This window comes from Xyrauchen texanus, chromosome 22 (genome assembly GCF_025860055.1).
Source record: "Xyrauchen texanus isolate HMW12.3.18 chromosome 22, RBS_HiC_50CHRs, whole genome shotgun sequence".
NCBI lineage: Eukaryota > Metazoa > Chordata > Actinopteri > Cypriniformes > Catostomidae > Xyrauchen > Xyrauchen texanus.
The window spans coordinates 8676288-8698314 of NC_068297.1; the positions used below are offsets into that span (position 1 = coordinate 8676288).

At 36.7% G+C, this 22027-nt stretch overlaps 1 protein-coding gene across 1 annotated transcript in view; it reads left to right on the plus strand.

Annotated features, from left to right (window-relative positions):
* The first annotated feature begins 217 nt into the window (after nt 1–217).
* clmna (calmin a) overlaps nt 218–22027 on the plus strand; it is a 33692-nt gene continuing 11882 nt past the window's right edge. The window contains exons 1-3 of the mRNA XM_052154274.1: nt 218–597; nt 16453–16514; nt 21916–22011. Of these exons, the coding sequence (XP_052010234.1) occupies nt 513–597; nt 16453–16514; nt 21916–22011 (243 nt within the window). The 5' untranslated portion in view covers nt 218–512. The remainder of the gene's footprint in view (nt 598–16452; nt 16515–21915; nt 22012–22027) is intronic.

Genomic DNA, 22027 nt, shown 5'->3' on the forward strand with positions numbered 1-22027 from the left:
CAGTTACTTTTACCAATATTAGATATATTAATTAACAATATTAATTATTTTCAACTCACAGTTTACTTTTAAAAATACCTTGAAAAATTGAAAACGTTGTGCGAATCGGTTCGATTAGATCATTTCAAAGAATCGGCTCAAATGAACGATTCGCCCGCGAATGGGAGAGAGACAGCCCCGTCCACATAGTGTATCACACAGAGGTAGTGGGCGTTCACAGAGAATCCTCGAAATATTAAACAGGTGCTTTTTCTTCGTACATTTCTCTTTCAATTTCCTCCTCCAAGCTGCGCCGGAGAGACTTCTCCTGCGTCACGGGGAAATAAAGTAACTTTAGTGGAACAATGCGGGACCCGAACAGCAGCACCTCAACGGATCTCGATCCCTAGGAATCTTACTCATGGCTACCGCCCGGCCATCCGCAACATAAAGCACTTTGAAACAGAGAAATCTACCGAAATCACGGGACGGGAGTTTTATAAAGCCAGGAGCGAGTCTATTCTGTGATCTAGATGGCGGGACACGAGTGGGATGATTGGTTTGAACGGGAGGAATTGATCGGACAGATCAGCGACATCCGAGTGCAGAATCTGCAAGGTAAGAGTGCTGGAGGCATGGGATGGGTAAAACAGCGAGAGGATTTCTTTTAGCCTATATCGGAAGAAACCACTCTGCTGATTGCCTTGAAATGCTGGTGATACATTGTATCAAAATGTAACAATTCACCGGCGGGATGGCAAAAATTGTGCCTATATCGCCGAGCAATAACTTGTAGGCTGTCAATAGGTATTCGAGCAGCTATTTAAAAACATGAATTATGGAATCTGTAAGTATGTGGAACATGATAATGGACAAACGGATCACTTAAAAAAGACTGAATGAATCGCATGGGACGTAGGGATGCTTTCCACAGGTTGGAGGCAACAGTTTCACTTGTCAGAATATAGTAGTCTAAAAAATGCTTGTTCACCTGCAAAGCAGCGGCTGGTCTCGCTTGTTCGACGCATAAACAAGAATAAATCATCCTGGGAGTAAATGGTCTAATGAGCGTATTGAGAAGCGGCTTTACACCCCAGTGATCGAGTGTTCGGATTTACCGACAATTACTTTAATGCGCACCGTTAATCACAGCTCAGTGTTGCCTGGTGGCGCAAGGGCTGTTAATGCGTTCCGTATTGCATGCCTATGAATGATTAAAACATGTCAAGCAAGATGAAAATGGATATCAGGGCATGTTCAAGTTGCTTTGAGTGTAAAACTTTCAGGTTATCCGGAATCTTAAGACCTCTGGGCAGCTCTTGTGTCCTAGTGTTGTTCATTTCAATAGGAATTAAGGCTGTTATGTGGGTTCTGTGGCTGGGAAATTACTAATGTAAATTAAGACTGCAGAAAACAGATGCTTGAAGCAGATTACATAACATCTTCTCATCACTGACAGTGCGATGCCCTTTGGATCTGAGCGCTGGAATTTGCAGTCTTCTCATAGTCTGCAAACCCAGTCATCTCAGTGCATGTCTTGTGCAGTTGTGTTTAGATATGAGCTGTAATGCAAAATCCATAAACACTCATTTTGTGGGTGCACATCCACACATGGTCTGTTCACCACCCCCCACCCACCCCCCTTTTCTCTATGCTTGATTATTTCAGACTTTTGTATGTAGTTGACCTAGAATGCTTATGAGAAGTTGAAATGTCCTGAGGTGTGACAGGCTTTACTCTAAAAACAAACCAATAATCAGACCTGTCTCCACCCCTTATTCTTATTTGCTAATAATTCTAATTCATGCCGTTTTTATGGCCTCATATTTATTGAGACTACATGGAACTTTCATTTGACACATCCCTTGATAATTTCCCACCCTTAACAGTTTAGAAACGTTCAGTTTTGATGCTGATTCTCCTTTAAGATTGAAAGTATACATTGGCTGTTGTGATTGGCTCTCTGCTCTTGACTGACTTACCCTCTCCTTGCCACTGCTCACCACTACTGGGTAGTGCCGGTCCTAGCCTTTTGGGGATCCTAAGCAAAGGTTCATGTGGGGGGCCCCCGTCAGTATGTTTGCAACAGTACTTATAATGTCTTTGACATTGTGGGGGCCCACTGGTGGATCGGGGTCCCAAAACAACATGCTTAGTTTGCCTATATGGAGGGCTATTGATGTGCATGGCAGGGCTATGGATGTGATAATGTAAAGTAGACTTTGATGTAATGTTGTGGAGCAGTCAGATGCAAATGTATACCGCAATGTGGCATCATAATGTGGAGGAAGTTGAGTATGATTAGTTTTGGCAGTGTGGTTTCAACAAATGCTCGTTTTGCAGTTAGAGGTAAGTTTTGAGTTCTGAAACTTGCAGTATGTTTTTATAGTACAATGACCTCTTATATGTTAAAAGATCAAGAAAATGGTGATTTCTGATGTCATGACCCCTTTAAGGTAAATGCATACTCGCATACAGTAAGTCTATATGGAAAGCATCTGTTTGCATTCAGGGACAGCATTTGGCCTGTAAGTGCCTGTAGAAAAAGTCAATATTAAAGCAAAAGTCTAAGAGCCTTCTAAACCTGTGATAAACCCACTTGCCACAGGGTACAGTGGAGCTGATGATGGGAGTATTTAGTATGAATCCAACATCTGCTGAAGCATTCTAAAGTGCTGAAACAGAGTCAGAGTGCACAAGGGTAGAAAAAGTGCAGTAACATAGATATCAGCGCGACTACATTGAATACTCTCGTGGTACATTGGCTTTAGAGCCGTAAAGCAGTACAGATTTTCATAGAAAGTGTTGAATGAAATGATGGCTCAGTTCTCCCCTCCCTCCCTGTTTCACATGCACACTTGCACTTGTATACTTGCAGACACTTTTTCAGGAAATAGCTGTTCTACATTAGAGGGCCTTTAAAGAACTGGCCTAGAGTGACCGTATAGGCTAGAATACTTTGTTATGAGTTTGCAGAAACTTCTGGAAACCAGGACAATCTCTCTCTCTCTCTCTCTCTCTCTCTCTCTCTCTCTCTCTCTCTCTCTCTCTCTCTCATCTGTACAAGACTACAAAATCCTCAGGTTATCCTCAGGCTATTGAACAACTGAGAAATCCCCTCAGCACAAATGTATCTTCACTTTAAATTCCCCCTTGAAGTCTGTCCTCTGTTTAAGCATGGAATCATGAAATGATGACTTCTAAGTAGTTCATTACAGAGGTGTAGCATGATGTTTGGAATGGATAAGACCTACACAATGTTACCCAACAGTGAAAGATAATCAATGACCTAGTGCATTGCTCAGTAACCCTGCTTTCCACACATAATAATGCTATTATTTGCTGATGGAAATCACAATTCAATAGTTTTTTATTCACAACTTGATTTCATTGTGTTTTATCCATTTAAATTTGTAAAAAGTTCACTTAATCCATTTAAATTGGGACTACATGAATACATATTGTGGAGTTAATGTAGCATTGATGAACCTGGGCATGGGTTTTCTAGTTCCCAGCATGCTTTGCATGAGACTCTCTGGGGAGAGTAATTGTGAGTTTTTGTGCAAGATGAATATAAAGGGGATACGTGTTAGTTTATTAATGTTTTGTTTATGTTGAAATTAAAAAGAGCATCTGTTATGTTAGAGTTTTGGCATTTATTATTATAGTGAAGAGTTTAGGATAAGGACTGGTGTGTACTAGCTATACTTTCATTTTTGAGCCATAGCATCAATATAGCTATAGCACCAAGCTGCACTCTGTTGTGCTTCCCAGCATGTATTTTTAGCATACTAATATGCATTGTCACTAGCCAGTAGAGATGTAACGGTATGAAAATTTAATATCACGATTATCATGACCAAAGCCATCATGGTATTGTTAAAATGTGCTGAAAATTTACAAATGTACTGATACACACACTGAAATCATTGAAATCGGAGGACTTCAGTATTTGTATTGGACGATTGTTTTGTAGACTACAATGGATTATAAAATAATTATAGAACAGGTAAAATTTGAGTGTCTCAAATCACTATTTCATTTCCCCATAATTATTTGAAAAGCCATGTATTAGTGGTATGAATGTACATCACTTAAATGTCTTGTTTTCTTGTTAATTTGTCTTGGCTCAAAGCGATGCACTTGCTAGGAACTTTTTCTTTGTGGAAGCTTGTTAGATAAGAAATTATTTGAACCCAATTAAATATTGTGTCCAACAATGTACTTTTCCCCAACTCATGCACTGTGCTAAAAGTTAACTTACCTTGCATGCACTATAAAGTGATGGATGGTTGTCACGGAGATTGCGCCATTTCGCAGCGACTTTCCTCTGGCAAGCTCTGCAGACAGGGTTACCATCTTCTACTAATTTTCCCTCAGCATTTTTATAAAATCCAAAATATGACCACACCTCTGTCATTGCATTCTGCCATGTATTCACACAAAAAAACAACAATGCTGCACCCATGCGTCAGACTCATGCTAGGTGTGTGTACACAGAATTACCACGAGTCTTACAAATCACGATAATCACGCACGGTTTTAATGATAAGTAAATATGACACGGTAATAGTAACCATCTGGAATTTTATCTTGGTTTACTGTGAAACCGGTAACCATTTCATCCCTGCTAGCCTGTATATAAAGAAACTAAAGAAATTCATTTGAGGTACTTTGATATGTCTAATTTTGTTGTGTTTACCTAATTCAATTAGGGTTTCTCTACAGAATATATTTAATTTGGTATTAATTTGGGATTTGATTTGGGATTGTCTAGTATTCTTTTTAAATTAAGAAAATTAATTTCAAAAATATGGAACCACTTTCCACAACTGAATCAAGTTAAGCCAAAGCGTTTTTTTGTGTGTTTATTTTTAGTTTTTTTTTTGAGTGATAGGGATATATACAATATATAAAGGGATAGTTCACCCAAAAATGAAATTGTATGACTTTGTTGGTAGATCTTAGGAAATATTTTAGTCTCAGTAACCATTCACTTTCATTGCATATTTTGCTATACAATGAAATTGAATGCTGACTGAGGCTGTGATAAAACATCTCCTTTTGTGTTCCATGGAAGGAAGTCATACAGTTTTGAAACAAAATATATGTGAGTATATGATGACATAATTTTATCCCTTAAACATAGTCTTATACAGTATATTCTCAGAACTTCCTGAAGAAACTCTGTTACCATAAGTAATGTTATCATAGTGCAGATAGAAACATAAATCACAGAATGTCGCTGCCATTTCCCATTATCTTCCATTTTTAGAACTATGGGATTCTGTTTGGCTCAACATGACTGGAGGAGGAGAGTCGTACTGTAGGTGTAAGATTATCTATATTTAGCCGGCACTTTCTCCTGCATGCTTGAGTGTGTCATCTTCCTGACATAGGCTGCATGTAAGGAGGATGCAGCTGAGTGCTAGAAACCTCCACAGCCAAATATTATGTAAGATCTGTTAACTCTATAGTGCCCAGGATGTTTGTAGACATCAGCAGCTGGTGAACTATAGCATCCTCCTTTTGTTTGATGCAGGGATTAATTTCATTGTAAGATCTAGTTTCTAACTGAAATATTTACTGTACACTAATCATACATTGCTTATAAGGTCTTTATAGTGTTTGTGATTTCGGCACGGTTAAGGCTATAAGTGACCTGGATAAAGTGCGGAATCTTAAAAATTTCTTCTTCAGTGTACTACCTTTGTATAAACATTTTATATATATATTGTTTCATTTAAAATAGTGTATTTCCAGATGTAAAAAGTAAAAATACAACACAAATCTCAGACTTATGAACCCCACTGTATATGTACCATCATAATGTTAAAGTATTAATATCTGATGCTATTACTGTACCTCCACAGCACTTTTTATGTAAATGATGAGCTTACTATAAATGTCACTCAAGCTGCCAATGTTTGTGAAATCACATTTATACAAAAGTGTGTCGGACAACGTTTCAGTCCATCTCTAAAACCAGATCTAATATTGTAACACGAAGGTTGCTGAAGATATTTCTTTTATTTGAAGGTGATGAGATCATGAAGAAAAGCTGTTTTATGATTTTTCTATTTTATTTTAGCGCTGGCACAGCTACAGTTCGTCAGCTCATCGGTTATGCTGAATAGTTTTAGTGTTGTAAAACCTGTACTGGCTCTGTCAGTTTTATAAGTAGTCTCTTTGTGTAAAAGAGCCTAGTTTTCCTGATTGACTAGTTGTCATGATAAAAAGATAAGTCTTAATCAAAAGAAAGTAACATACAGTAATGCCTTTTTATTATATGCCTATGTCTGAGAATGCAGCACATTATATCAAGTATTGTAATATTGACCCTTTCAAAAGAAGACCTAGTGTTGGCATGGAATGATATGAATGGCATTGCTCACCATTGCTGGGATTTAAAAACATCTCGTCTCTCAGAGAGAATATTGTTAGGTTGCATAAACGATCAGGACCTCTGCTATGGTTTGGTCCTCGTGATACACAAATTGTCAGCAGTCAAAGGGGTTTTCCATGGCGGTTTCACAAAAGCTGTCAACTTAATATTGTTAACACAAAGTTGCTTAGGAAGAGAAACGGGAACTAATTGCTCTTGCAAAGGAGTCTCTTGGTGTCAGATAGAGTTTGGCTTTGCAAAGGGATTAATTAAAAGCTTGCGCTTGACAGATAACAGTCCATTGTCCAACAATAACACCTCTATTCTAGAAAAAGAGCCAGCTGATACTCTGATCTAAGCACTCAACATTTACAAGGCCGAGAAAATTAATGATAATATGACTGCTGTTAATGTTTTAGAAGATAAACATATGTGCCTTTTTGCCATAAAACATCAATAAAATAATCTGTAATACCTTTGTAATGTTCTTCTTTTTCCCAGTCACTCTTTAAATATTTTGTATTTTCCATGTGTTCTGCACATCTGTGATTGGAGGTGCGCTCTTTTCTCTTTACATTAAACAGCCTGACTTGATACACTGTTCCTGTCTAGAGAGAGGGTGTTGGATTCCTTTGATGTTTGAAAGGAGTTTACGTTAAACATATAGAACCCATATGTAACTTTACCTTCCTTAAATGTGGGTCAAAAAAGACCCTGGTGAAATCTAGATGCTTATGTATTTTGCCAAAGATAATGAAAATGTAGAGTTTTGGAAAATAAAATATGAAATTACACAAATGAAGACAAAAACAATTCTATAAAAAAATATATAAAATAATTATAATAATGATGATAATAATCACTGAAATATAAATCATGGTTTGAGGTGAATGTGTTTTTGTATTATTTTATGTTGTAATTAGGGCTGTCGATTTAACGCGTTAATTCAGCGCGATTAATTTGACAAGAAATAACGTGTTAAATCGCAATTAATTGCAATGCCCCCGGACCATAATAGGGAAGATTCCTGAGAAATGCAAGCTTGTAGTACCACCTGTTTACTCCAGAGGGCAGTAAGTGAAATTTCAGCTGTATGAGCAAAGCGCAGTTTATACATTGAAGAAAACAACATTCAGCAGCAACAACACAAACATGCGCTATGTTCTTGCGTTCAAAACACTTGAAGGAGCGCAAATGCGAACTAAGGGATCTCAAGATGCGTTTAAAGATTGAGTATTAAACTACATTTAACTTGACACAGTGACCTAAACATTTTATGTTTATGACGCAACTCACCCGAGATGCTACATGAGCATGTCTGACGCAGGTGTAAATTGATGGGCTCTTAAACAAGCCCTCATAATAAATCTCGAACTGACAGACAAATTCACTTGTGAAATGGATTGCTGTGAACTGTGTGCTCAATTATGTTCAATAATATGGTAGTAAACAATACATTGTATTGTACATTGTATTCTAAAACTACCTTTTGTATTGTCTTATCAATGATTAACTCTTCTGCCACAAGAATGTAATGCATTTTAATTATCTGAATATTTTTATATATATATATATATATAATTTTTAAATATTTAAAGATAACTATGTATAATTAAATATTGATATTAATATGTTTAATCTTTATATATTGAATTATTGTTATATGAGGGGCTTTTTCAGCAAATATTTGTATATACGATTAATCGCGACTAATTAATCGGGACACCATGTAATTAATTTGATTAAAAATTTTAATCGATTGACAGCAAAGGATGGACTTCAAAGACATTAGTCATTAATCTTACAGTTCAAACAAAATCGATGTTTAAACACTGACCCTTAACACTTACTTAGTTTAATAATTTTAAAACATGACTTTAACTATACATAAGTAATATTTACATTATATTCATAATGTTAGCCAGAGGGGAACTGGCCCCCACAGTGAGTCTGGTTTCTCCCAAGGTTATTTTTCTCCATTAATCAACATCTTATGGAGTTTTGTGTTCCTTGCCACAGTCGCCTTCAGCTTGCTCACTGAGGTTATTAATACAATTATTATTTAATTACTTATTTTTAAACACGATTAACAATCGTATTTTATCTAATTACACAATGATGATTCATCGACATTATAGACATTACAGTTTTATCGTCTGTTAGTGCCTGATGTTCTGTAAAGCTGCTTTAAAACGATGTGTGTTGTGAAAGGCGCTATACAAATAAAAATGACTTGACTTGACTTGATCGATCTGTACAATTGTGGTGAGAAGAATAGCAGAATGCTATTCTGAGATGCAGGTTGGCACTGTTTTGGTGGCACGAGGGGGACCTACACAATATTAGGCAGGTGGTTTTAATGTTGTGTGTATATTTATACATATATATATTTATTTATAAACTGTTCAACTGGCCCTTGAGAACGCTAGTGGCCCCAGGTAATTTAAGTTTGAGACCCCTGTTTTAGATGCTTTCAAACGTCCATATTGTACATTTATCTGTCTATCCATATGTCCAAACGTGTACATTTAAGTGTTACAAATATGAACATACAAATAGCTATGTATATTATTAATGAGATCAGGCTGGAACATGGTATTTATCATGGGTAAATTTTTGACCCACATACGTATTCTAGGGTTCAGAAGTCATCAAAGGAATATTCCGGATTCAAAACAAATTGACAGAATTTGTGGCATATGGATTACCACTCAAATGTATTGTGGCTTATCCCTTCTTTTTAAAAAAAGCAAAAAACTTTGTTAGTGAGGTACTTACAATGGAAGTCAATGAGGCCAATTTATTAACATTTAAATTCTTAATGTTTCAAAAGTATAGACACAAGACATAAAGGATATGCGTGTAAACCTTTTTTGTGTTAAGTTATATCCGATTTTACTTTGTTGTATAAAGTTGTTGTATATATTCAATAAAAAAAATTATAAAGTAAAGAGAAGAGTAGAGTAAAAACAGAGTAGAGAATCTAATCACCTTTGAGAATAATGGGAATGACAAAAAATATTAAAGGAAAATGTTTACATGCATTATCGGAATGTGCATAACTGTAATGAATAAGTCACAGTGCAAAAAAATATTTTCTAAATACAAAAATACAATTTCTTATTTGTTTCTTTAGATTTTAGAGTGAAATGCAGCCTGGATGTGTCTATGTTAGATTCTGCCTTACGGTATTTTTCTATACTAATAATCAGAAAGTAGTTTTATGTTCTCCGCATGTGCCAGTAAAGAAGTACACATGCAGCAGCTCTAGTTGTAGCACATGTAGCCCATTGAGGGTTGCGGTCCAAGAACTAATGTATTTATTTACTTAGACCAGGGAAAACATTTACATGCTCACAATGACTGCTTTCAGAGTTTAGAAAAGAATGACTCAGTCACATTACTATGATCCTGTGAGCCATCCTTTAAAAGAACACAGTACAATTTTTGACTGCTCAATAGACAGTTTAACTTGTGCATGGAAAGCCTCCAAACAAATATTACAAGACCCTCTTTTGTAGTTATATAGCAAGTATTTTCCAGTTTGGCTTTTGTATAGATTTACACTGCAAATAATAAATCGCAAATTGCAGGCATGTAACTATAGGTGGGCTGGAATGGACGCAAACCCACCCTGTTGGCACTCATACTCACCCAATCACAGTTCACTATTTTTTAGAAGCCAACGTGGGGGACAATAGTTATCCAGCAAGTACATCTTCATTGTCTTTACTTTTGCAATGAAGAAAAATATGGTCTTTGTTGGTATTTGCTAAGGCAAGCATTAATTGAAAATTTTACCAAACGCTCTCTCTGTCTTCCTTTAGTTGGACAAACAGATAGTCCTGCCCAAACGTACATATTTCTATGGCGAGTCACTGAGTATTGTTGAAAGTGCCATAAAATCTCTCAGTACATTTACATGCAGTTTAAACGTTTTAAAAGCAATTAAAAAGTTTGAGGAAGTATTTTAACATTTAAAAAAAAAAATATTTACAAAATTACAGATAAAGTTAAATACATTTTTAATAAGCAGTTCCAAAAATCTTACCTTAAGTCAGTTTTGAAACTTCATGGAGAGTAGACTACAATGGTAAAGGTCTAATGAATAACCACATTATCTATGTAATAGGCTACATCATTGTTGGTGTTCCCATGTAACATTGAATCAAATGGTAGGAGCTGTAACATGTGCTCACAGTTTCGTGCCTTTTTCATGTTCTTTTTACTGATATATAACAATTAGTGTTGGGCCGAATCCGATATATGCCTGTATTTGGCCATTTTGAGACTATTAATCATTAATGTCGGAATCAGATCGACAAATGTTACCTACACTTTGTGACAATTCGAAAACGTAAGCCTATACCGATGGCCTTGTGAGAGTGTTCCAAGACAAGCTCAACACACGTTAAGCTCGATCGATAGCATTTGTGGCATAATCTTGTTGATGAATGAACGTTACATTTACTTTGGAAGTGTTTTCTGACACTGCACTCAAAGCGCTTTTCACAGTGAACAGGAGTCTCTCCTCAACCACCACCAGTGTGCATCATTCACCTGGATGATGCGACGGTAGCCATAGTGTGCGAGAACACTGACCACACACCAGCTGTTGGTTGAGAGGCTAGAGAAAGAGCCAATTAATGGATGGGGATTATTAGGAGGCCATGATTGAGAAAGGCCAATGGGGGAAATTTGGCCAGGAAACCGGGGTTAGACCCCTACTCTTTACAATGACCACATTGTATGATTTTGTCAAAATTATTTTTAATGACCACAGAGAGTCAGGACCTCAGTTTAACATCTCATCCGAAGGACGGCTCCTTTTTTAAGTATAGTGTTTCTGTCACTATACGTGGTGTTAGGAGTAGGACCCACACAGATCACAGGGTGAGCATCCCATGCTGGCCTCAATAACACCTGTTCAAGCAGAAACCTTAGTTTTCCCCAGGAGGTCTCCCATCCAGATACTGACCAGGCTCAACCATGCATAGCAGGCATTGAGTGAAATGGTAGCTGGATTGCCACATAAAATAATTTTGATATGGTCCCCAACGTGGAAATGCATGGGAACTGCCCATACATGATCAAATACATTCTCTTTCAAAAGTATAGCCACATAAATTAAAACATTCTATTTAAAAATTGTCAGTTAAAATGGGAATCCCATAGAGCCCTGCTTTATAGGTAGCCTAGTATCGGCTTCAGTCATAAAAAAAAACCCATATTGTTTTAGCAGTAACCAGCTTCCTATAATGTTTACACACTCTACCGATTGATTAAGTTTAGATAAGGCGTTTGGGTAAGTGCATAATATTAATAAGTATGTCCTTAACACCTCGTGGGCAGAACTCAGCTTACTTCAGCATTAGACATCCTGGAATTTGCACGTGATGAAGTCGTATGAGTTTATGTGAACAGAATTGTGCGAGATCATACAAAATGGGTTGGTCATTTTTCTGTGCACTTCTCTAAACAAATTTGGGAAACTTTTGTGTTTAAAATTCACAATGTTTCTGGGTGACATAAATGGCCCATTTCCTGCTGGATGATGTCTCACTTGGCAAACCCATTCTTTGCATGTTAAGCAAATAAGAGTCACATGATTTGGAGCATGCACATAGTTATCAGGTGAAAACAGACTGGAAGTTAAGGGAAATTAACACAAACAGTAATTAGTCTGTTTAACTAGAATTGATTGAGGACTGATTCTCAGTTTCTGTATCTCAGGTTCTTTGTGAATGTTATGCTCTGTGCATTGTGGATCTGATGATATTTGGCAAATCTTGAAACTCATACCTTAAGAGACGAGTTTCTCCCACGTTTTAAACGTCTTATACTATAAAGCATATAGAAATCTGCTTCAGAATTAGCACCTAAAACAAAGTGCAAAAAACATAGATGTCAAATGGTATAAATGTGTTTGTTTCAGATATTAAAGTGTATTGTTGAAGAACATGTGAGAGCCTAACGCTGAGAAATAGAGCACAGATTTTGTTAGGCAAAATGATTGCAAATTAGCTAATACTTAGCATATGAAAAACACAAATGATATTGCTAAAGCCCTCTTGTTATAAAGCCATTCAGCTTTTCTTTTTTTTTCTTTTTTAAACATGCTGTTTACGGCATATGTAATTCTGTTACGGGAAATCTAACGAAAATGCTAAGTGTTGATGACTACAGCAAAACAAAATAACTGTCTATACAAAGACTTTCTTATGAAAGGTTCAGGCTCTGCTCTTGGAGAACCTCAAGCCAGCCACGGTTCTGGCCCGTCTGTCATACTTGAGAGCTCAAAGCTGTCCCGCACTGCCAAGCAGTGGCCTTTTGAGTTTATGAGCACTGGCTCTTTGGAGCTGGAAGACGGCCCCATCATTAAACTGACATGTTCTTTGCAGAGAGACAGAGAGGACTGTGTTGTTGTCTGGGGCCTCTGGCCCGAAAAGCTTTATAGATCTTTTGGCAGGAAAGAAGAAAATGGAGGCTGCAGTGTTAATGGTCTTTGTGATTTCTACAAAGACATTTATTTTGTAGCACTGTAAAACTGGTACTGCTTCACAAAACATCAAAATAAGTCTTTGACATTTTAACCTCATGTATTTGATGTGTCTTCTAATATTCTACACATTGCCTTCTATTGGGATTTACAAAACTGCCAAAGCTCTGTAGGTGTATGTTCACTCAATTTAAGATTTTTGAAGAATTTCGCCACTCGTTTGGTCTGTACAATGCAAGTGAATGGGTGCCAAAAAGATTAAGCTCCAAAAATCACACAAGTCAGCATAGACGTATTTTGGCACCCATTCACTTGCATTGCATGGACCTTCAGAGATTAAATATTCTTCTAAAATCTTAATTTCTGTTCTGCAGAAGAAAGCAAGTCATACACATCTGGGATGGCATGAGGGTGAATAAATAATGAGAGAATTTTCATTTTTGGTGAGCTATCCCATTAACCAACCGCCAGTGATGTCGTACTGGGGTCAGTGATGCATGAACAGCCACTTGGAACTTGAACTGTTTAATGGACAGACAGGGGAAAAAACTGTTCTTGGGCAGTTAATGATCAGAAAATTAGGAAATTATTAGACAGCCGTTTTCTTTCACTAATAATTGTGTACAAGTGTTCTCATGTGCACAAAAAAGATTCTTGCTGAATTATTTTGCCAGATACACTATGAAACGAGGTTACAAATATAAATTTGTATATATTGTGGCGACGATATAAAATGTGAATCGTCAGAGATTTTGCTATTTTGTGTATATCGCGATACATAAATATCCATGTGCACAGCGTGGGCTTATCTATCAGTGGGTAGGGCTTCATGTGAGACTGAGGGAATTGGAGAAACATGGGCAGGGTTTTTCCGGCACTGAAAATTTTTCTTCGGCTGCCCAAACAAATTTAATGACCTTCATAACGCGTTTGACACTTTAAAAGCGTTACATGTTCTACTCGTCTGACACGTGAATATTTCACATGACTGTGGTGCGTTCTGTCCCTGGAGCTCCGAAGTGCCCACGAGTCCAGGAGGCTTTCCAATATTTGTGCCCCAGAGACAGGAGAGCTCAGAGTCGGATCACTCATGCTACTCAATCATTTTTGACCCAGGAAATCCCCAAATGGATAAAGAAATATCCACAGAATGGGACGATCCCAAACAGGTCAAGAAAATGAAGAGAAGCTTGTTATTAAAAAGGTAGTACAGAAAAATGTAACCTGCAAACTGATTTGCATGATGATAATCACTTGTAACACAAGCAATACATTTACCACTTCAAAAGTAAGCATGCAAAGAATATTATGAAAGCCAAAAGCTAAACTCTGCATTAATTCTGTCATTTAATTTATATTTAGATTCTTCAAGAAGGGTTTATTTTTGTTGTATTTTTACTTATGTTTTATTTTTCACAATGCTTTGAGAAGATCTTAAGTTTCTTGATAAACATTTATAATAATAATAACTAAACTTTACAAACAGCTTCAGCTTATGTAGATCCCAAAGTATGGGATCATTATAAAATAAATAAGTAAATTCAGAAGCACTCTTGTTGGGGAATAAGAGGAGTCGGAGCGCTTTAAAGGAAACACCCCGATGTTACATCTTAAATGCAGTTATATTTCATGCGTTATAGCTTTATTAAAGTTCAAATAATACAGAAGCAGAATATGTAAATAACTACTAACTCCGAAACTTTCATTTCATGTGCGGTCAGCGCCCCTTCTATGAGTTGCACAAATGTCCCAATCTAAGTGGGAGAGATTGAAACTGCACCCGGCTGAGGCTCACTCTGTCGCAGGGGCGCTCATCCCTCAAGCGCGGACTCTTGCTGTTACTAGATTAGAACGTATTGGCTCTCGACTTATTGAATCATAATATATGTCACTGTGCATTTCTTATTGTGAAGAAAATTGGCAATAAGCAGCTTTATTAATAAGAGAGACTTTGTTTTTAGTGAGTTAAAGATTGAAGTGAGCAGAAAGGTGAGAGAGGGTTGTCTTTGCCCCATTATACAAAGCAGCAAAATACGTTTATGATTTGTTTTGGCTCATTTCCAATAAAAATATCTAAAACTCATTTAAAACAACATAATTTTTTTTAGCAGGTATACTACAGAAGAAAAAAATTTTTTATCTGAGAATGTTAAATATAATATTAAAAATACAAATATTTTAAAATCTCAAAAAATCCTTTAAAAAGATGCATTCACCTGAGAAGCAGCATATAAGATATTTAGACTTGCTTTTAGAGAATAGATCTTAAATATGATATGATATATAGAAATAGATCTATTAAATACTGCACTCACAAAAGTATAACCAAGTGAAAAAATACACTTATATACAAAATATACATATATTTAAGATACATTCTCTTAAGTCTAAATATGTTGCTTCTCAACTATATGTATCTTGTTTTAAGGATTTCTAGACAATTTTAAATGGACAACAAGACAAAAAAGCTTGATAACAATAGGAATTTCTTTACTGAATTAAACTTAAACTCCCCCTTTAATTCATTGAATGTCATTTAGAGGTATTTTTAAAAGATAATTTTTCCCCCCTCTTTGTTGTTAGTAAGCACATTTATTACAACCTTTAAAGTCAGGAAACAAGCTGAATAATCGGTTAAGAGCTAATGATTAATCATTGCAATAATCGTTGAATAGTCGAATAATCATTCTAATAATCGTTACATTAAACGATTATAAAAGTAATCGTTAGTTGTAGCCTCTGATATGCGGACTATTTAAATGAAACTGTGTTGCACACCGGTCTATTATTGTAGCAACATGATGCCACGTAACAACAAAATGAACCGCGACTGGTCATTTACATGTCTCCGTCGCTTCACATGCAAGCAGGCGATTTTGGGTGCCCTCAAGAAACAAATCGGCTAAATGAGAAAATGTATCTGCCAATGCCGAAAATGTAAAAAGTCTGAATATCGCTCGATATATCAGCCTCGGTGATATATCGGTTGACCACTATACTTGGCCACTGGTGTGTTGGTTCATGAATATGAACTATTGTGCTGTTGAGTTTTGTGAATATGTTCATAGAATCATATGACCTTCCCCCCGAAATATAAAGTAATGGAGTTGCCAATAGTTACCTTATTCGTTTAGGAAATTGTGAGAAATGTTCAAGCCGCTATTCTTTAAAACGAATGCATACAGTGACCAATAAAGGTCAATCTGCAAAAAGCTCCATAAAAGTACAATAAAAGCAGTCCATTTGACTCTTTATACACTGTAGGCTAGAGCATTTTGCTGCTCAAGGGATTTAGCCTAACCAATTGCTGTGTAATGTATATTTGTATTGCCAACATTGCACGAATGGTCACTTTTTTTAAATACAACAGCTCAGTTGAGGTTTATTGGCCCTGATCATTCCACATGGACTATAATGTGTGTGCATTTTGCTCTTTGTTGCCATGGCGTGCTCACATGTGTGCCTTTAGGCCACGTGTGATTTATGACCTGCGAACATGGAGCTGATGTTTTAGATGGGGTGACTTATTGCTGTTTCATCTGTGTCATCATTTACTTCAATGAATCTGTTGTTTTTGTTTCTTCTCCAGTTGAGAGGGAGGTGGTGCAGAAGAGAACGTTCACAAGATGGATGAATTTACATCTAGAGAAGGTTTGTGGGAATTCATGAGGTTCTTATAGACCTAATAGACTTGAGATGTCATATTTTTCTCCTTGATGTTTCAATGTGCACACAGATATTTAAGACAGCACCTCACAAGAGTATTGCAAACAGGAAATGTATACCTTTTACTCACACATAAATTATTCATGAATGAAATCTTAAAGGTAATTTCTTTGCATGAATCATGCATGAACACTAACTGTAGGAAGGCTATCCGGGATGAGGAAAAGTACTCTTTGGGTTGTACTGGAAAAGTTATAGTTTATGATATGCATAGGGTCCAAAATTACAGTTGAATTAAGAGAATTTACTAGCCACCATTTTACCTTGCCTATCTTGAAATTATTTACATTATTTCATTTGAATTAATTTAAGTAAATATGATTTAATTAAAATATATTTTTTTAATGTAATATTTAAATCCATATTATGGATAATATATATTGAAGCCCCAATATTTTGTATGTATACAGTATTATGGGAAGGTATATATGCTAAACATAATAGAGGTCGACCGATATTGGTTTTTTCAGGCCGATGCCGATGCCGATCTTTTGAAATCCGGGTCGGCTGATGGCCGATTAATGCTGCCGATTTATTTTGGCCGATATTTGTCCGATATGTGCTTGTTTTTAACCTCTTATTTGAACCTTTTATTTGAAACATAAAATGTAACACAAATAATTACTTAAGATAAACAACATTTCTCAACAAATACATTTATTGAACACTTGACCAATCTGCACTTGTACACTTAAAATTAAAAATGTATAATGTAAAAACATATTGTATAAATAATGTATAACAAATATATTAAATAAACAAAGCAGGTGTTACGAACTGCTCTGAGACACGAAGGTTGAGATCCAAATGCAGCTTTAATTAAGGGGCAATCCAGACATGTAATCCAATGTTCAGAGCATCCAAGAGAAGCACAGGCATAACTAGGGATGGATATCGTTAAGGTTTTAATGGTATTACTATCTTACCGATACTGCTTATCGATCCGTACTTTAACGGTATTCTTAACGGTTCTTTTTGTTATATATATATATATATATATATATATATATATATATATATATATATATATATATATTCGTTATATAGGCACAGTGATTTAATTTCAGGAAGGTCTACTAACATTACTGTTCAGGTGTGGTCTAAAAGAAATCTAATAAAGTAATCAGTTGTAAAATAACACTGCATAGTTTATCATAGATAGATTAATGCTTATTAAAGCAGAAGTTATTCATTCAAGAGCTGTAAGTGATTTTCTCTTTGCCTTTTGTTGTTTGATTCGCAGTAATGGCTCAATCGTCACATGTTTAATAGACAGCTTCCCTTTAAGACCGAGTTCAGATCTAATAGGCTCCTGATGCAGCATACTTTCTCCCCAACTATTTCCATAACTGACGTCCATTTAAGACATAAACTGTGTTTAAGTGAATCTCCAAGCCGGTCGTTTTGACATATTTTTGTGTATAGTTGATCGTTTAGATGCATGAAACCCAAAGTAGCCTATAGTTTGCTTGTCTCTTTGTGGTGTGTTTCGGAGCGCGCGCCGCCTTGGGAACGGTATCTCTTGCACTCTTTTTATTAATAAACGCGTCCCGCAATTTAGCAACAGTACCATTTTACAACAATCACCGATCGTGCTGATTCTGACGTTAAGTTTGAGTTTTAGGGAGAAATGTCAGTGCACCGCTGTGAAGGATGTTGTGCTAGACAGAATGCGGCTTATGTATAAATATTCTTTTTATACTCTTTGGAAGGCGAAATCTAAAATAAAATCAGACTAATAATCACAGATCTAATCCAGGCTACGTTTGAATGTTTAGTTCTGTCACTCATTAAGCAGGGCTCATTTTGTGCTTGCTGTGGCACCGCGTGAGCGAGTTCTCTCTCTCTCTCTCTCTCTGACTGCCAGTAGCTAAATTGCATCACAGACAAATGGTTTCATATTTTATATATAGAAATGGCTGGCGAGATAAAATAACTTTCTGTTTATAGCAATAAAGAATGTATTTTCTTAATTTCTCCAGTACCGACAGCAGCACCGATAACGTCCGAGCTTACCAAAGCCAGTCCTTCAATAGCCTATACTGCGTTGGTATATTTTTATTACTTATTTCTCTGCATTGAGTGACAACCCTCTCAAATATAAGACACACAAACAGAACAAATAAAAGTCTCAGATTCACTGTCTGTAATTGCAAAATTCGTGCTTACTTATTGTGACATGATAGCAACCCTTCTGCTGTGATAATGCAACTTCAACTACGCTATCAATATCCAAAGTAGCCGAACGTCATGTCAACTATCGCGTTTGTCACGTTTTTTCTTGAAGTTGGCAGTAACATATCAAAAGTTTTTAATTAAATCTAAAGAAGTTATACAAATTTAACCCTTACTGTTTTCTCCAAGGAACTTAGCTCCTTCCTTAGGCACTGGATGTGGTCCGCTCTCTCTGCTGGAAAATAACTCTAGGGGCAGCGTGCGTCGAACACGTGTTCCACAACAACACTAGGCTGCCCACAGATGCGCCTGCCTAATAATCGGCTTGATATGCGTGGATATTGGCCGATGCCGATTATGTAAAAAATGCAAAAAATCGGCCGATTAATCGGTCGACCTCTAAAACATAATATACTGTGCATATACATGTACATATACAAATTTTAGAACCTGGTTATATGGAAACAAAAGTTCTCTCTCTCTCTCTATAGATGAATAATTTTACCAATAGAGCTTTAATTTATTTCTCCCATGCTTTCATCTTTTACTTTTATGTTTTCCCTCCTTTCTGTAGCTACTAGAAACTGCGAGACAGACACAAAGATTTGCATCAGGCATTAGTCATTGAACACAACAATAGCTTGACTTTTGTTAAATCTTGCTTCATTGTTTTCTCTGGCAGTGGTCAGCTGCACTTCTTGTGTTGTAGACAGCTTAAAGATTGTAATGCTCTCTTTCTTGGAAGCATCATATACACACCGAAAACTGTGATGAAGCCTTTGTTTTCATATACAATGTCACTCTATGCTTTGACCCCGGGTTTGGCTTCTCCTCAAAACTTCGACCCACTATTTGACAATTACACTTTGTTTTTTCTGTTTTGGTGGAAAATGTCACCTTTAACCCTCCAATTTCCACTGTTGTCTCATCGTATCCTTTAAAACTTGTGCTCTTATGAGAAATTGTAGAATTGTTGAAGAACAGTGGGTCTTTTATGATTGATAGCATATGCACACATACACACATACTTGTGGAACATAAACTAATTATTGTAAAATCTACATGCCCTCAAAGCATTTCATCTTTATTTGTTTCTCCAATAATATTTTGTGGTTTTACCTGTTTATTGATGGGCTACCCTCTTAACTTTTCCCAGGAGCATACTTTGTATCTAATGAGTGCTGCCTTGTTGCCTTGAAATTGCAGATCCTGTAAAAGAGATTGAAACCCAAAGGAATATTATTACTCAAAGGTGGCTTTCTTAGTGCTGTGAAAAATTGTTTGCACCCATTTCTTCTGTTTTTGTGTATTTCTCATTCTGATTTGTTTAAAAAATTCAAACAAAATCTAACATAAAACCAAGGCAATCTGAGTCAACACAAAATACAGTTTTTCAAGGATTATGTTATTTATTGAAGCAAAAAGGTTATCCAATACCAACTGGGCATGTGTGGAAAAAGTATTTTTGCAAAATTTGTGGACTAGACACACCCAGGACTAATTACTGCCAGTCCTGTTCAATCAAATTAACACTTTAATAGACATTTTCAGCAGCATGAAGTTGGCTAAAAGGTCTCATCAATAGCACACGATGCCATGGTTGAAAGAAATTCCAGAAATGATGAGGAAAAGGTGATTGAAATACATCAGTCTGGGAAGGGTTGCAAAGCTAGGTTCTGAGACTCCAAAGAGTCACAGTATGAGCCATTATCTCCAAATACTTGGCACAGGAGTGAACCTTCCCAGAAGGGGCCGACCTTCCAAAATTCCTCCAAGAGCACAGCGATGAATCATCCAGGAAGTCACAAAAAAGCCAAGGACAACATCCAAGGAACTGCAGGCCTCTCACGCGTCAAAAAAGGTCACTGTTCATAACTCCACTATCAGAAAGACACTGGCCAAAAATGCCATCCATGGAAGAGTGGTGAGGCGAAAACCACTGCTAACCCAAAATAACTTGTAAGGCTCATCTGAATTTTTCCAAAACGCACCTTGATGATCTTCAAACCTTTTGGCAGAATGTTCTGTGGACTGATGAGTTGAAAGTGGAACTGTTTGGAAGAGAGTGGTCCCGTTACATCTGGCATATATCAAACACAAAAAGAACATCATACCTACAGTCAAGCATGGTGGTGGTGGTGTGATGTGTGGGAATGCTTTGCTGCTTCAGGGTGACTTTCAATAATTGAGGGAAACATTAATTCTGCTCTCTAACAGAAAATCCTAATGGAGAACGTCCGGTCATCAGTCTGTGAGTTGAAGCTCAAGCACAACTGGATTATGCAGCAAGACATTGTTCCAAAGCATAGGAGTACGTCCACCACTGAATGGCTCAAAAGAAGCTAAATTAAAGTTTTGGAGTGGCATGGTCAAACTCCTGACTTGAACCTGATTGAGATGCTGTGACAGGACCTTAAACGGGAATTCATGCTCAAACCCTCCAACGTGGCAGAACTAAAGCAGTTTTGCAAAGAAGAGTTGGCCAAAATTCCATCACAGTGTTGTGAAAGACTGATCTTCAGTTATCAGAAGCATTTGGTTGCGGTTGTTGCTGCTAAAGGTGGCACAACCAGCTATTAAGTTTAAAGGGCCAGTTATCACATGGGTGATATAGGTGTTGGATAACTTTCTTTGCTTCAATTAAATCAGGACTTTTCCACAGTACTCAGGAAACTTAATGGAGTTCTTAGTTAAGTGCCATTTAAAGCTGCTGCAACCTATTCCTTTTGGGAATATCTCACATTTAAATAACGCTTTTCCTCCAAAAAAAGAAAATTGGAAAAAAAGTCTGCCCAAAGTGGAAGCTCTCTCTCCATGTTAATTTATAGGTTTGTGACAGTCTTTGTAGGTTGGGGTTTCGGAGAGAAATAAAATGGAACCAATGAGGCAATTGTTGACATACAGTAAGTCTGTAACTCTATAAAATTGATATGGATAGCATTGAACTGATCATTTTGGTTTTAGAAGAATCTTGATGAGAAATGTTTGAGTTCAAGTTAGGGATGCACTGATCCAATGATGCACTGATTTTTTTATTGGCTCTGATACTGACGTTGTTAACCAGATCAGGTATCATCGATCTGACGAGCCTGAGTCAAATCCGATACTTGTGTTGGCAAATACTGAACTGCATTTGTATTTTGCTGTTCAGTGCAACCCTCCAATGGAGGTAAGGGATATTTTCCGTGATATCCAAGATGGAAGGATTCTGATGGCACTGCTTGAAGAGCTCTCAGGATGCAAACTGGTGAGAGTCCTTTAAG